General features: G+C 40.9%; 1 protein-coding gene across 1 annotated transcript; it reads right to left on the bottom strand.

Moving 5' to 3' along the window:
* Window positions 1–13,561: 13,561 nt before the first annotated feature.
* Window positions 13,562–16,408, bottom strand: LOC147863480 (dihydroxy-acid dehydratase, chloroplastic-like). The gene is made up of 8 exons (XM_087320545.1): window positions 15,866–16,408; window positions 15,422–15,493; window positions 15,173–15,220; window positions 14,893–15,047; window positions 14,298–14,492; window positions 14,051–14,162; window positions 13,887–13,956; window positions 13,562–13,716 (listed from the first exon to the last, which is right to left on the bottom strand). Exons 1-8 carry the CDS (start codon window positions 16,391–16,393, stop codon window positions 13,619–13,621), a joined length of 1,278 nt encoding a protein of 425 aa, XP_087176671.1. The 5' UTR covers window positions 16,394–16,408; the 3' UTR covers window positions 13,562–13,618.
* Window positions 16,409–17,531: the final 1,123 nt, after the last annotated feature.

Here is a 17,531-nt window from a genome sequence, read left to right as displayed (position 1 = left end):
TCATTATAATTGGGATAATTTATGGGGAATTGCCAATACCTTATTATCTGATATTGTAGAAGAAAATGAAAATGAAGCGAAAGAATGCAATGATGAGGATGTGCATGATGTGGATGTTGATGCTAAGGTAGTGTTGCAATCTTTTGATGTATTCTATTATCGTGTAGCTATATTGTTTGTTACTAGGAAACTCCCATACACTAGTTGGATTAAACAATGGTTGAACACCATCATGTCACCAAATTGTGTTGAAAATATATATGCATGACCACAAGGGTTTTATGATATAGTGTTTCGTTCACCGGAACATATGGGTAAAGTGTTGGTATATCCACATGCAAATGCTACAAATAAGTGCAGATTTTGTGTGTTATGGGATACAAGCCGTAAGAGGCCAGGATGGGTGTGTATAAACACACCTGGAATGAAAAGACTTTGTTTTAAATTGAAGTGGGAGACATTTGCAGGTCACGATTTTGGATGTGGTAAATGGGGTCACTTTATGGCAGAATGACATCGTCATTGTCCTTTAACTATAAAGGTTCCTAATGAAGGGAATGGTAAGGAAGGAGTTGAGAGAGATGGTGGTGTGTCAGATAGGGTGGTTGTTATCGATGAAGGAACATCATCTAGAGCAGGCTATAAAGAGGTTTCACTTCAAGGTTTGGTGTCTAAGAATAAGGGAACTCAATCTATGGATATGGAACAACAAAATTTGGTGGTTATAGATAAGGGGAAAAAACTGTTGGATACAACTAGTAATGATGTTGTTGTTAAAAAGGATTGGCATCAGGTTAAGGGCAAGTCAAAGGGCAAATCAATGAATATGTAACGTAATAGTTTGCCCACTACTCGTGAGACTACTTGGAAAAGTAATTCAGGAACTAGGGAGGGTCCTCGAAAAGGCTTTGGCAAAGATAATTTAGGGATAAGGGATTTTACCCCTTCACCTTTAATTTGATTCATTGGGACGGGTGATTAATTCATCGAATTCTCGAGGTTTCTGTTAAGCGGGAGAACCTAAACAAAAGATTTCGATAGACAACACTAAGGATGTGGTGCATGAAAATCCATATGAAGCATTGGAACATGCTTTGACTAGTTTCATAACATCGGTTGCTCCAAAGGAGCAAGTGAACATATAAGATTGTTGATTAAATGAAAGTGGTAACATGGAATGTGAGAGGGGCATGTTCTCCTCATAAGAAGTATATATTATGACAAACTTTGTTAAGTAAAGAATGGGATATATTATGTGCAGTTGAGCATAAGTGTCATGAGTTATCATGATCCACAGTTCATTTGCGTGGATATTCATCATTCTATGCAGGACATCTTAATAATTGTTGTCTGCTGGAATAGTAACCGACGGACAAGAGCGCAGAAATATAGAATATAGTAAAAACGTAACGCATGTAACAGTTCACACGGGAAGCGTGAACGACTAAAAGACCTTGTGTATATAAAGGGCAGAAATCCTTTGTAAGAGGTAGCGTGTAAATTTTGATGCATACAGTGTTATCTTAATAGAGTTCTATCTTCTCTGATCCCTGTGCATATCTGTGGTTAACCTATTGTGTTTCTGTGATTCTTGGTGGCATATTGTAATCGTAAGAGCGTAGGCGTGAGTGTGAGTGTTGTTACTAGTGCACTGTCTAAGGAGTTCGATTGTAGCTATCTCCCTTATACGCTACTAGGATACGGGGAGGTCGGGAAGAAGCAAACCCCAAAACCGACACGAACTCTCCACCCACACGACGAAGAAGAAGAAGAAAAGGGAGCTACCAAGAAGAAACCCTAGAACGAAGCAAGAGTATGAGAAACTGCCTAACTCTAAACTAACGGTATACCCTCTAACACAAAAATGGGCAACCCCATACAAGTGACCCCTCCCTTCCTTTTATAGCCCAGGGAAGGAGGAACGTTACAATGTGGGATCCCGCCAAATGCACCTTTGGCATCACCAACGGGGCTCTCCTCGGCCACTTAGTCAGTAAGGAGGGGATAACGATCGATCCGAACAAAATCTTCACGATTACCCACGCAAAAACACCGACAAACGCGAAAGCACTAAGCCGATTTCTGGGACAAATACGATGGCACAACCGGATGATACGCTATTTGGCGAATTTCGCCAAACCATTACATGTCGTCGTTCACCGTACTCCTTTCAAATGGACAGCAACGGAAGAGAAGGTGTATGATGTGCTAAAAATAATGCTAACGCAGGCACCAATCATACAGCCACCAGTGGGGGCGAAACCATTTCACGTGTTCGTGGATGCCTCGGACATAACAATAGGTAGTGCGATGATGCAACTCACAGAGCCGAATTGGCACCAACTAGTGTACTACGCTAGTCGAAAACTATCGACGAGTGAGCGTAATTATTCCATAATGGAACGTGAAGCGTTGGGTATGATATACAACATCAATAAATTCCGGCATTATCTACTAGGGCGGAAATTCACGTTTCACGTGGATCATACGACATTGTTATATCTGGTAGGGAAACAGGCATTGACGGGAAAATTGGCTAGATGGATGCTATTGCTCCAAGAATTCGACTTTGTAATTCAGCATCGACCGGGTACGCAACACATGGTGGCAGGTTTCTTGAGCAGACTAGATAATGGAGAAACGACGCAAAAAGATGACGACTATTATAGATCTAGGTACTAAAGTAAGCTTAAGATAAGGATAAAGAAATGAAAGATAGAAAGGAGAAAGAAAAAGAAGGGTGCCGATCCACCCGACCACCCCCGAGCGAAGGGATCGAGATGGACTCGAGCCTCGATCGGCGTCCCATACCACCGTCGTGGCGTCGAGTCGTACCTGGTCCTGGAGCGCTCGCTACAAGAGTTGACCCACCACACGAGCAGAGTCTCGATGTAGTCAAAAGCTGATCAAATGAGGGTAGTTAGGCCTCTTATTTATAGCGATACCCAAGGCCCCCAGGCAAGTTCACACTTGACCTAATGGGTTGTCTCAATCCCGAGGATTAAAAGTAATCCTCCCCTTCTTTACACTCTCGTTTAACCCTCACACTTATCCACGTGTATAGAATACTACGGTAAATTCTCACCACAGGATATTAAATGGTCATGCCCGTAACATACTCTCCCTCTTTAAAACATTGCACTCTTGCAATGGAAAGTTAGGGAAATTAGTTCTGAGAGTATTTTCGCGTTCCCATGTGGCATCTTTTATTGATTTATCCATCTATTTTATTTTAAATTCTCGGATTTCTTTAGTACGTAATTTTTTTGTTTTAACATCGAGAATTCTTTCTGGTACATGTGGTTTAGAAGATAATTCTTCAGAAGTAACCAGAGTTTCAGTTGTAACTGTATTGTCGCTAGAACCTAGAAGTTCTTTTAGACGACTCACATGAAAGACTGGATGAATTCCGACACCATCGGGAAGAGCGAGACGATAGGCTGATGACCCAATGCGTTTTTTCGCGTTCCCATGTGGCATCTTTTATTGATTTATCCATCTATTTTATTTTAAATTCTCGGATTTCTTTAGTACGTAATTTTTTTGTTTTAACATCGAGAATTCTTTCTGGTACATGTGGTTTAGAAGATAATTCTTCAGAAGTAACCAGAGTTTCAGTTGTAACTGTATTGTCGCTAGAACCTAGAAGTTCTTTTAGACGACTCACATGAAAGACTGGATGAATTCCGACACCATCGGGAAGAGCGAGACGATAGGCTGATGACCCAATGCGTTTGAGGACTGTAAAAGGTCCACAAAACCGTGGGGCTAACTTAGCGCACTTACCCGTAGACAATGTCTTAGAATTGTGAGGTACACGTAAAAATACCTTCTGTCCAGGGTTGAAAACACGAGGTTGCCTATGATGATCGGCATAAAAACGCGCTCTATCTTGAGCTGTTTTTATATTATCTCGTGCAATATGCAACATATCTTGCATATCCCGAAGAAAGTTTTGCGTACTTCGCAACTCATCATGATGTATATTAACATCAATCGGGGCTCGTGGCTGAAAACCATACATCAACATAAAAGGACTATATCCCGTCGACGTATGCTTGGAGCTGTTATAAGCAAACTCCAAAATTGGGAGATAACGTTCCCATTTTGTTGGTTTTGCACCAATGTATGCTCGAAGCATGTCCTCAATAATTTGATTTACTCGTTCTGTCTGTCCATCGGATTGAGGATGATCCGTGGAGCTCATGCTCAACGTAGTTTCTAACTTCTTAAAGACTTGTGTCCAGAAGTCACTAGTAAACTTTGGATCTCGATCACTCACGATATCCATCGGTAACCCATAAAAACGAAACAATTCGTCCACGAATTGGTAAGCCAATTCAGGAGCTGTTACCGTGGTTTTAGTAGCAATAAATCTGGCCATTTTAGTTAGTCGATCAACGACAACCCAGATGGCATTATGACCTTTTTGGGTGCGAGGAAGGCTAACAATAAAATCCATGGATATACTTTCCCACTTATTATTGGGAATGTCCAAGGGATGTAAAAGTCCTGCGGCTTTAAGTCGCTCGGCTTTGTTAACCTGACACTGGTGACATTTAGTCACATAGCTATATATGTCAGGACGCATCTTAGGCCAATAAAATTGAGTGGAGATGAGAACGAGTGTACGATGTATTCCAGGGTGCCCTGCTGAGGGTGCATCATGACATTAAAAAAGAATCCTCTTTTTGACCTTGGGTAAATCTGGAACACAAACCTTCCCATTACGGTAGAGCAAACCGTTAGCAATGTGGAAGTATTCCTTCAAGGATGTGGTGGTGTTTGTTCCAGACTCAACTCTTGCCCAGTATTTTGCGAAATAATTGTCATCATGATACTTTCCTCGAAGGTGATCATAAAGATCTGATGATATTTCAGTGAATGTGGTGGAGTCTGTTCCAGACTCAACTCTTGCCCAGTATTTTGCGAAATAATTGTCATCAGGATACTTTCCTCGAAGTTGATCATAAAGATCTGATGATATTTCAGTGAAGCTAAGCGTGTTAACTTCACGGATGCGACTTAGTGCATCAACGACAATGTTCATGGAACCTTTACGATATCATATGGAAAAATCAAAGTCTTGGATGAGATCAGCCCATCGTGCCTTACGACCTTTCAGGTCTTGTTGGTCACAAAAATATTTCAAGGACTCGTGGTCCGTAGTTACCACAAAGCGATTTCCATAAAGATAATGGCGCCATGTTTTGAGCGCATGTATAACTGCAAATAATTCCTTTTCTTGAACGGTATACCGACATTGAGTAGAATCAAGTTTCTTACTCTCGAATGCTATTGGTTTACCATCTTGATACAAAACAACACCTATAGCATAATCGCTTGCATCGATTTCAACCTCAAAAGGTTTTGAAGGATCAGGTAAAAGAAGTGAAGGAGCCTTGCAAACCAGGTCCTTAAGTTCCTTAAAGGCAAGGTCTAGTGTAGCATTCCACACAATAGGTTTTGTAGACTTACGCGTTTGACCTTTTAAAAGATCAGTAAACGACGTCCTCAATTGGGAGTAATTACGAAGAGACTTTCGCAAAAACCCGACAAAACCAAGGAATGATCGAACTTCTCGAATATTCCGAAGAGTGGGCCAAACCTTGATTTTCTCAATGCGAGAAGGATCAATTTCAACTCCTCGTTCGGTTATGAGATCTCCTAGATAAGTAATTAATTTCTTGAAGAACTCACATTTTGAGATCTTTGCATAAAACTGTTTGTCACGCAATGTTTGTAAAACAAAGCGTACATGTCTAGCATGTTCTTGTAATGTACGGCTATAAACTAAAATATCATCCAAGAAAATAACGACAAATTTTCCAAGTTGTTCTCGGAAAATGTCATTCATTTCTTGTTGAAAAGTAGTCGGAGCATTGGTCAAACCCAAAGGCATAACCAAAAACTCGTAATGGCCATAGCGCATACGAAATGCCGTTTTAGGAACATCGTCCTCACTTATTCGTATTTGATGGTAGCCAGTACGGAGATCAAGTTTCGTAAAATACCGAGCTCATTGGAGACGGTCAATTAGATCGTCAGCCCGGGGCAATGGGTACGAATTCTTGATCGTCACTTTATTCAAGCGTCGGTAATTAATACATATACGCCATGTGCCCTCTTTCTTTTTAACCAAGAGAACTGGTGCACCCCATGGAGATTTACTATAACGTATATAACCCATTCCTAAATAGTCCTTGAGTTGCTTAGATACCTCATCTTCTTCGGATCGACTTAAGCGATACAGAGGTATACTTATTGGTGCAACACCATGTACAATATCTATACGATGGTCTATATTACGTTTAGAAGGTAACCCATCAAGTAGTTCACTTGGAAAAACATCATGAAAATCATTTAAGATTTCATCAAGTTGTTGTTCAAAATATGATAATTGAACCGGGACATTATCGATATTGTAAACGTGAATGTCCGGATCAAGTACACAATAAAATAACGTAGAACAAGACAACTCGGATATTGATGGACACGAGGAAACAATCGAGAGGGATTGTTTTTTACACATTGAATAAATTGTGTACAATCGTTCAGTACAAAAGAAATGGAATGGCGAACCCAATCAATAAATAAAGAAGAGTTTTTATTATAAAACAAGGGATAACCCAGTATTACATCGGTGGTACAAAGATTCATTACATGGAAGTCTACTTCCTCTATATAAGTATCAATAGAAATTCCTAATGAATGAATCGCCCCGTTGATGTATTGTACTCTTCCATCAGCCAAGTGCACCGTGTAGGTGTGATCACTTACGGTGGGTTGGATTCCCCATATCTGAACCAAACGATCATTCACAGAATTGTGTGAGCTTCCCGAATCAAATAAAAATTGTACGGGAGATCCATTGATATACCCGTTTGCACGTAGTAAATCATTGGGACCGAATACATAGTGAGGGAAAGAACATTGACAATTACTTAAATGATGTGTATAGACCTGAAGGACATTAGGAATCTGACCTTTATGGTCTGCAGCTTTAGCTTTGTTGTCGTGCTCTTTCCGTTGGAGCTTTCGACATTGATCTTTTGTATGACCCTTCTTTTTGAAGAATACGCAAAAAGGATGTTGTCGCTTACAATCGCGATCCAGGAATTCGTTGGGTGTCTTACGTTTCCCAACAAATTGCGACTGCTTAGTCCCGGGCGCTTCGTTGGGTTTGTTGTGGTCCTTCGAAGTGCGTTGATAGTGAAGAACTATTTCAACGGCCTCTTCGAAGGATTTTGGATCCTTATCGTGCACTATCCAGTGATAGTCCGAATTGGGGATGCCATTGACAAAACAAGCTATCAACCAATTGTCCCCTTCTAGACCCCATTTTTGGATTTGGGTTCTAGCATGGTGAACATAGTCTTCTAGCGAGGAAAATTTCCTGCTAGAGAGGTTCATTAAAGCTTGTGCTGCCTCGGTTCGAGAGGGAGGTTGCAGAAATTGGCCCTTAAAAACCGTGACAAAATCTGTCCAGGTATCGGGCAATTTCCCCATAGTACGGAGCCCACGCCACCAGGCGACGGCCTTACCCCTGAGTTCTCGGCCGACATATGCAATCTTCGTACTATCTGGCGTGGGATAGAGCTCAAAATGAGACTCCCATCGTCCCAGCCATGTGCAGATTGCTTCTTCGGTTCTTTCCTTTTTGTCTCTCGTAAATGGCTTAACGACAAATGATGGTTCACCTTGTCGCTCATCAGGTCTATTAGTCTCAGGTTGTAGACTAATGACACGTGCCTCAAGAGCACTCTGAGATTGCCGAAGTTCGGTCATCTGTTGAGCGATGAAACTAAGGTATTGGGTTATTTGTGCCAAATACATCTCAGTGGACATTTGTCCAGGAGGATTCCCTTAAGTTCCTTCCGCTTGAGCGGATGACATGGGGTCATTAATTTGAGCCATTAAAGATTATTTCTAGAAAAGAAATAGGACAAGGTCAGAGATATAGTCATAACATCATGTCGTGATGTAAACATATCATGGGCGAGCATTAATCGATATCATTATCTCACGTCAATACCCCTCTAGACGTATGAGATGAGGTTCAAGATCAGGTTACTATGGTAACACAAAGGTGTTTTAAAAACCATGGGGGTGACAAATAAATGTCTTTCCCTGATCTCTATATCGATTTTTTCATGGTGGCTCCCCGAGGCTCAACCATGTATGTTCGCGTCATGAATTGTTTATACACGAAAAAAATGTTAATAATAAACTATGTTTCGGTGCCCACATATGTGGTTTCGGCTCTTCCTATTACGAGGACCCCAAGGTGCACTTAGACCTTAAGTCTAAACATGTGTTATAGTCATATATATCAAGGATGTTGTATGGTCTTGGTCATATTTGAACTCGAGACCTCGAGAACAAATACATTAAACACTTGAGCCAACCAAGTAAGTTGCTCTTCTCAAATGCTTAATGTTTGATGCGTATAAAAGATATGCGAGATCATATATGTTTTTTTTAAAAGAACATATATGTCAAGGGTCCTTATTTCGCCCTCATTTACCATAACTATGTTGGTACGTTACCTATCCTCAAGTCTCGTAATTACGATGGTATACGCCAAAGTGCAACCTAATGGTGAAGCCAAATGAGCCCTTGTTTCGTAGTAGGCTCACGTGGGCCATCACATGGTCACGTCATTACGAATGCCTCTCATAAGAAGGAGCTCATGGTGGCATCGTATCCATGTAACGAGGGAGGGATGTTGGATACGTGCGTCATTGGAGCGACCTCACTTGAAGTGGGTCAAGCCCTACATACTCAACATCATTATGGCTATTGGCGTTTCTTTACATAACGAAATCGAGGTCTTCAACGGGGTTATCAACAATATTTTTTTTTTGAAAAAGGGATGGTGACAACGTCATTCTCACAAAAATGTGAGGACGACCACCAACATCCTTTTCCCGACAAGGACAACTTTCGATATAATCACGTAATAACGAATATACACATATGTTTACTTATCACATATATACGATCAAATACGTATATATGTGACCACATATGCCTATATTAAACATATTGTTATATTAAATAGCCACAAATGATGTGATCGAGATACGTAATCGAGGTATATACCTCTACGCACACGAAACATCCTCAAATAAGAGATCATCGTAATACGCAATTGAGGTATTGACCTCTTACCCATACGAGACCAACCGCATATCGTTTACAACAAATCAACAACTCATACGCAAACGTAACATATGTTCGTGAACGTAATACGTAATTGAGGTATTAACCTCGTACGCATACGACACTCATCACATATTATTAATATGTCAAACGAGGTATTGACCTCGTGCACATATGTAAACGTTTTAGATAATCAATTAAAGACCACTACAACATCATTGACTTAATGAAAAAAAATTGCATATAAACTAAACACATGATTAGATAGGAGAAGAGAGAATAGAAAGAAAAATTATGGAAAGAGTTACCGAAGTTCTTTGTTGATCGTTGTCTGGATCAAGGCCGACCGCACATTGATCGATCAGCATCAATCAAAAGACAAATGAAAAACAAAGAAACATTAGTACGTAAATCTGATACCAAATATTATAGATCTAGGTACTAAAGTAAGCTTAAGATAAGGATAAAGAAATGAAAGATAGAAAGGAGAAAGAGAAAGAAGGGTGCCGATCCACCCGACCACCCCCGAGCGAAGGGATCGAGACGAACTCGAGCCTCGATCGGCGTCCCATACCACCGCCGTGGTGTCGAGTCGTACCTGGTCCTGGAGCGCTCGCTACAAGAGTTGACCCACCACACGAGCAGAGTCTCGATGTAGTCAAAAGCTGATCAAATGAGGGTAGCTAGGCCTCTTATTTATAGCGATACCCAAGGCCCCCAGGCAAGTTCACCCTTGACCTAATGGGTTGTCTCAATCCCGAGGATTAAAAGTAATCCTCCCCTTCTTTACACTCTCGTTTAACCCTCACACTTATCCACGTGTATAGAATACTACGGTAAATTCTCACCACAGGATATTAAATGGTCATGCCCGTAACGACGACAACTTTCCGAATGCGAACATTTTGCATATAACAACTATAGCAGAAAGAATAGAAAAGACTTTTCCGGATCAGTGGTTGATGGAAATGACCTACTTTCTAACCACAGAGTTACCGCCACCCCAATTAACGATGGACAAGAAAAAACGGTTGGTCGTACGAAGTCAAAATTTCTGTTTAGTGGAAGATGTCCTATATCACAAAGGGAGTGACGGAATCTGGAGGTGCGGAATATGGCAGGATGAGAAGACTGTGGTTTTACGCGAAGCCCACTGTGGTACGGCGGGAGGACATTACGCGGGCGATGTTACGGCTCGAAAAATCTGGCAAGCAGGACTTTGGTAGCCTACTACGCAAAAGGATGCGTTTGAATATTGCAAACAGAACGGATTGGGATACCAAATTGTATAGCGCGTTATGGGCATACAACACCATCTATAAGACCAACATACAATCGACGCCTTTCCGGCTAGCATTTGGGCTGGAGGCCGTGATGCCAGTCGAATTCCAGGTACCCAATCTGCAGATTCAAGTACGAGCCCGGTTGCCAAAGGGCAAATCCGAGCAAATTTAGCTACAACTGCTAGAACTAGGCGAAACAAGGTTACGTAGTATGGCCATATTAGAGTAGGAACAACGACAACGCAAAGCATTCGTGGACCGACATCGCCATGCACATGAAAAAGATTTTACAGTTGGGAAAGCGGTATTAGTTTTTCAAACACTCATGGGGCAAATGCCAGGAAAGCTAAGATTCCGTTGGACAAGTCCGTACTGGATAGTGGGAGCGGAACAGGGCACGTTTCAACTTGGCACGCTGGTCGGGGAAATGTTACGACAAAAGGTGAATGGGTTTTGCCTTAAACCTTATCTAGGACCTACGCCACCTAACCCGTTCCCCGCCGGATAGGACAAAGCAAGAGAATCGTGGAGTAAGTATAGAGCCCTACTTATACTATAGTGTAAAAATAATATTGTTTGTAACCGTTACAAAAAGAAAAAAAAGAAAAAAGAAAGAGAAGGTAGAGACGCTATTAAAAGAACTTGAGGCATGCACAAACTTCTAGACCAAGAACACGTGGCACCACAATGGCTCACCGACCAATGAACCCTAGTGTCGAATAAGAGTGTATAATGCCCGTATTCACACTGTCCCTTTGGACAACCCAAGTTTGGGCTATTTCTGTAAATAACATAAAGGGTTGTTGCCCTAGGGTAGTCACTATATAAAGTGACTTTCTAACCTTTATTAGAGGTTGGTTGTCATCTTGTAACGGTTGTTATCAAGAAAGAAAACATTTTTGTGCCTATCTCTCTCTCTCTATGTGTGTATCTTGTTCATTCTTATACACAGGTCCTTCAACATCACAGATGTTTTTTGTTCTTCCACACTGACGACCTTGTTTCACAACATTCGGTATCAGAGCGTTGGAGGTTCTTCAACCCGTTGCCGACCGTCATCGTACACCACAACATTCTGTCTTTGTAACTTCTTGAAGAACAAAGAAGAGAGAAGACAACCAAGAAGTTTTGCATCTCACTGTGTTAAGTTACTAATAGGAGTAAGCTAGCCAGTTGTACTATGGGTCGAATACGACTGTATAATGGCCGTATTCACACTGTCCCTTTGAACAACCCAAGTCTGGGCTATTTTTGTAAATAGCATAAAGGGCAGTTGCCCTAAGATAGTCACCATATAATAGGAAGCATACAATAGGAAGCTAACAATAGGAAGCTAACCGAGCTCACTCCGACTCGGCAACATTCGGGAAGACCAGGCGGTTCTGTCCCTCAAGTTACCGGAGTCACTCCGAGCAAGTTCAACAACAATTATCCGAAACCAAACCAACTCGGGTTCAAAACAGACTAGAACGATATCGGGTAAGCTGACCGGTTGCACCCCATTAAGGTTCGTGGTCAACTCTGAATCGAGTCTTACCAACCGAAACTGAAGCAGATGGCATCAACATCCAGCTCATCGAAGATGAGTCTAAGGAAGTTCGACAGTTCGAACTTCAACTTTTGAAAGGAACAAATGCAAGAATATCTCATAGTTAAGGGTCAGATAGACCCGATTGAGAATGAAAATTCTCAAGAAGCATACAAGGCAAATGATTGGCTAAAGTTGGACAGAATCGTCCGCGCCACGATTGAATGCACTTGTCAGAGTCAGTGTACTTCACAGTGCAATCGTGCTCGACAACTTTTGAACTATGGAAAATACTATCGGACACTTATGAAAAGAAGGTCATTGCAACGAAGATGTATCTGATCCAGCGCCTCTACAACTTGCGGATGAAAAAATCTGATTCGATTCAGGCACACCTCAACGAGTACGAAAGCATAAGCTCCCAAATCTCGTCTCAAGGGACGGAAATCGAGGATGAACTCAAAGCAATGATACTCATGAGTAGTCTCCCCTCTTCATGGGAAACTTTCGTTACAACCGTGTGCAATGCTTCAACAACTACCGTTAAGTACTCTGAAATCACCAGTGCAATCTTGATTGAAGCAGCTCGGAGAAAGTCTTTCGCCAAAGACTCGACAGATAAAGCTTACGTAGTACAAGGTTTGACCGACCGATCGAACAATCGAGGAAGAAGTTCTTCCCGACCGCCGAACAATCAATGCAGCCAGAGCAAGTCTCGGGACAACCGAATCTGCAACTATTGCAAGAAACCAGGACACATCAAAGCCGACTATCGGGCACTCAAAGTAAAAACCGACAAAGCTCAGAGAGCGGATCAAAAGAGTAGCCAGCATGAGGAGGTCAACTACGTCGGCTCTTCAGCTGAAATTTTGACGACCGACCCGAACATATTGTCCATAGAGAACCCAGTCGAATCAGAAGTTCTGCTTACGATCGAGGAATCGAGCACATGGCTCCTAGACTTGGGTGCATCGTATCATGTGACACCTCACCGATCTCAGTTTCGGCAATACTCAGACTGGCACTCCGACTCAGTTCGAATTGAAAACTCACAGCATTGTGCTATAATCAGAATCGGCACCGTAGAGCTCAACCTTCTAGATGTCTCTACACTCGTACTACACAACGTCTAACACGTTCCTTAGCTCTCAAGACCCTTGATCTCAGTCGGACAGCTTAACGAAGACGGCATCCGTGTCGGATTCTTATTAGGAGGGTGGACACTCCACAAAGGGAACCTCCACTTGCTCGAGGACCAAAGGTACACTCCTTGTACCCTTTATATGTCACACTCAAAGAGGGAGACTTATTTTTGGTTGATATCCCTGTGTCATCGTTATGGCACAGACGACTTGGACACCTTAGCAAGGCTGGCATAACGCACCTATCTAGAGTCGGTTACATCCCCAAACTCTCCTTCTTGGATCAGCAATTCTGTGAGCATTGCCAATACGGCAAATAGGTAGTCGCATCACACCCGACATCTGTTTGGGACAAGGTCGTCAATGCGGAAGAACAAACATCTGTGATGTAGAAGGACCTATGTATGAGAATGAAACAAGATCCACAATTGGTAAGATTATTTTCTGCCAAAAGTTTCAAAGCAAAATCATGCCAAATGATCCCTTCAAAAGATCAATCTTCATGAGTTAGCAAAAGAGAATAGGATTACATAACTTGCCTGGCCTTCTGACAATGCTGGGCATCCAGCCACATTTTCGGCCAATGTTTTTCCAGTTACTGAATTCATAGAAACAAAGAATATACTTCGAATATGCTTTGAATATGCTTTTCAAATAAGCAAGAATACTTTTATGAATCTCCTATACACAAGCATATTTAAAGTAATTTTTCCCAGCTTTATGTCAAGATAATATTATCATGCTAAAAGAAAGAGCTTAAAAATAAACCTGTCATACAATCACCATCAATGAAACCCTTCTTTAGCAAGTATTTAATGACTGCAGGTGTGCCTCCAACCTAAGATATTAAAATTTTCAAAATATACCCCAAACATAGGTTAATTCTTGCATATGCATGAATGTTATTACAATGATCTAGCATCATCAATTACCTTGTGAAGATCCTCCATGACATATTTCCCACTCGGTTTGAGGTCTGCAAGGAGGGGAACCTTATCACTCACTTTCTGGAAATCATCAAGTTTCAAATCTATTCCCACTGATCTGTACAATGTTCAATATGCATCATAGATATAGAAATTAATATTTTCATTTTCCGATTTGAAAACAAATGGTCACAGAAACATTTGTTACTTTGTATCTATAAACAAGAATAAGGTCAAAAAGAGAGAACTTTACCTAGCTATGGCAATAAGGTGAAGGACAGCATTTGTTGATCCACCCAGAGCCATTACCATAACCATAGCATTGTGTAGTGATTTTCTGGTGATGATGTCCCTAGGCTTCAAATCTTTCTTTAAAAGCTCTAACATGTATTTCCCAGCCATGCGGCATTCATCGAGTTTCAAAGGGTCTTCAGCAGGAATGGAGGAACTGAAATAAGCCATCATAAAATATAAACATTAGTAGATGCAGATTGAATCCATCATTTTCACTCATATGCTTAAAGAGATATTTATGCCTACATGAAAATCCTTTCACTGAACAGCTAAACTATTATGCATACATACATTGTACACACATAATACACGCAGACCAATTTTTATTCATGCTTACATACACACATCCAATGTCATGTCATTGTGTTCTCTTCTATGACCTTATTTAATGTTTTTTCAATTTTTTTGGTTTTATTTGATTAATGTTAACTTTCTCCTCAGAATTCCTGACATCAGGCATATACACATCCATACATATGTACACATTTATCCACATATATGTGTACATATTATTCCGTACTGCTAATCATTTTCGACTAGTAGAAAGTAAATACCTGTAAGGAAGTGACATCCCCAGTGTCTCTATGGCAGTGGCCATAGTGTTTGCTGTGTACATACCCCCACATGCCCCTGCTCCTGGACAGGAGTTCTTTAGTACTTTCTTGCGTTGTTCATCACTAATAGATCCATTGACATATTCACCATACACCTTCCCAAATTGCAATCACATACCATTAGACTTTCCACCAAAATAGAATAGAAAACGGGATATAAAAGAATCCCAAGTCAATGCAAGAGATGAACACTAGTACTCCTTATATTGGATTTAAATACCTGGAAAGCCGAAACTATGTCATAGGTGTTCCCCTCCGATAAACCAGGCTGCCACAAAAAAAAAGCACCATGAATCGAAAGATGGAAACTCTACATACAAAGCATAATCAAAATGGACCAGTCAACAATCATGTATTCTGTAACCTTATGAAATAATATCTTTTTGTTCCTCGCATTAATTTCTAGAAATCAACACAAATGGGGATTGTTCGGGGTATAGCCGGTTCTTTAATTAATGTACATTATTACCTTAATAGTTCCGCCATAGATCATAATGCCAGGACGATTGACTCTTGCCATGGCCATGATTGTGCCCGGCATCTGCATTTTAACATCAAAATTTAACTCCATTTATCCACCAGTATTTACGTAAACTTAATATGAACCTTCATCTTAATATCAACCTTCTTCACAGATTTTATGTCAATATTTGAAGGTTTCTAATCTAAACACATCAAGCTTATTATATGTGAAACCACAATTTCCCTTCAATTGTGGACTCACCTTCAAAGTTGATAGTTAACTTGATGATAACAATAAAAGACCATCGCTCCAATAAAATAACTAGGTTGCTTTTGCTTCTTAAATCATCTACTCATACATACATTCATAAACACACACATGCATACATAATACATACATCTAACTTTATATAAATAAGACAGAAGAATGTAGACCAAAAAATTAACTCACGTTCTTGTCACATCCAGGGATCGAAATATTTGCATCGTACCATTGACCACCCATGACAGTTTCGATACTATCAGCAATCAAGTCTCTAGATTGCAAGCTATAAGACATACCCTCCGTGCCCATAGAGATAGCATCACTCACACCAATGGTGTTAAACCGGAACCCAACCATTCCTGCCTCTTCAACACCTTCTTTCACCTTCTCAGAGAGTTTGAGAAGATGCATATTACATGTATTTCCTTCGTACCACACTGAAGAAATGCCGATTTGAGGTTTATTGAGGTCATCTTCACTGAGCCCAACTCCATAGAAAATGGCTTGAGAACCACCTTGTGATTTGGGCTGTGTCACTCTGCAGCTGTATTTGTTGAGAGGCCGTTCTTCTTCTATGGTTGGAGGGGCTGATGCTGAATTGGCGCGAATTGGACGGGCTTTCCTCACATCTGCTGCACTGCGCTGTTGGTGCTGCGAGGTGGACTTGGTTGAAGATTGAATCAATGGTAAACAGAATATAGAACATAGCGACATACCGAACAGTTCGCTCATATTCACTGAGAGAGAAAGTCCACCCATTTGCAGTGTGTGTGTGTGTGTGTGTGAGAGAGAGAGAGAGAGAAAGAGAGAGACAACTTTACATGTAGTTTTTCTCTACTCATGGTTTGTCACGGTCTTCGGCCGTAGGGCCCACATAGATGTCCGACTACCAATATTTCTGCTTGTCCGAATGCCGATTTCTCTCCGGAAAGTGTTAGATGCACATCTTCTAACTTCCGTAACACTTTCTCACAATTACGGATATTGTTGACTACAAAACCTTCGGCACTACGTGAAAAATTACATTTTTTGTCTCTCCGGATAGGGCATGGAGTACCCGGTGAGAACCGGAAGAAGGAACTGGTAAGGACCGAAACCGGTAAGGAGATCCGGCAAGAGCCGGATGAAGAAGGCCGGTGAGAGTCAGTGAGAAACGGACGAAGAGATCGGTAAGGAGGTCCCAGTAAGAACCAGACAAAGAAAACTAGCAAGCACCGAATGAAGAGATATATTTGTAAATAGAAGAAAGTATAAACATATATATATTACATGCATAGGGCAAGATTCGAACCTTGCACCTCTATGTTAATAATGTTAAGCCTTATCATTATACTAGCGTATTATGAATTTTAAAGTTATACTAAACTTTATCCCATGTAAAATTTCTAGACATGCATGGTACAAAAAGTTATTCATGCATAGACACTCGAGTTAAAAGAAAAGATGAGATAGAAAGCTACTCATGCACATGCAGTGTGCATGAAAACTAAAGATAGGAAAAGCATGATGCTTGCGTGTGATAAACTTAGACTCTTCCAACACTATATAAGGAAGAGACAAAGATGTATAGAGGTTGTTGATTATTTTACAAGGGTTGATGAATATAATATAATCGTGGGATCCACGAGTTTGCTAACTATTTTTTCTCTCTTAATTTGAGTACTCACTAATACACTATACTCGGGGGGATTCACGAGTTTTTCATATCTTTCTTTCTTACAATATATTTTATATTCTTAATTGCCTTAGAATTTTCTTTCCTCCTAGTCCAAAACCCCAACAGTTCCCACCCGACTCACGCAACAATCCGGAGCCGAAAGGCACGACAACGCATACAACTCCGACCGTGGCA

The sequence above is a fragment of the Azolla caroliniana genome, unplaced genomic scaffold (genome assembly GCF_043228905.1).
Source record: "Azolla caroliniana isolate FFs.n. ecotype wild unplaced genomic scaffold, voAzoCaro1.0.p SCAF_5, whole genome shotgun sequence".
Lineage (NCBI taxonomy): Eukaryota > Viridiplantae > Streptophyta > Polypodiopsida > Salviniales > Salviniaceae > Azolla > Azolla caroliniana.
The sequence above is the reverse complement of the archived record's forward strand: the minus strand, read 5'-3'. Positions and strand labels throughout refer to the sequence as shown.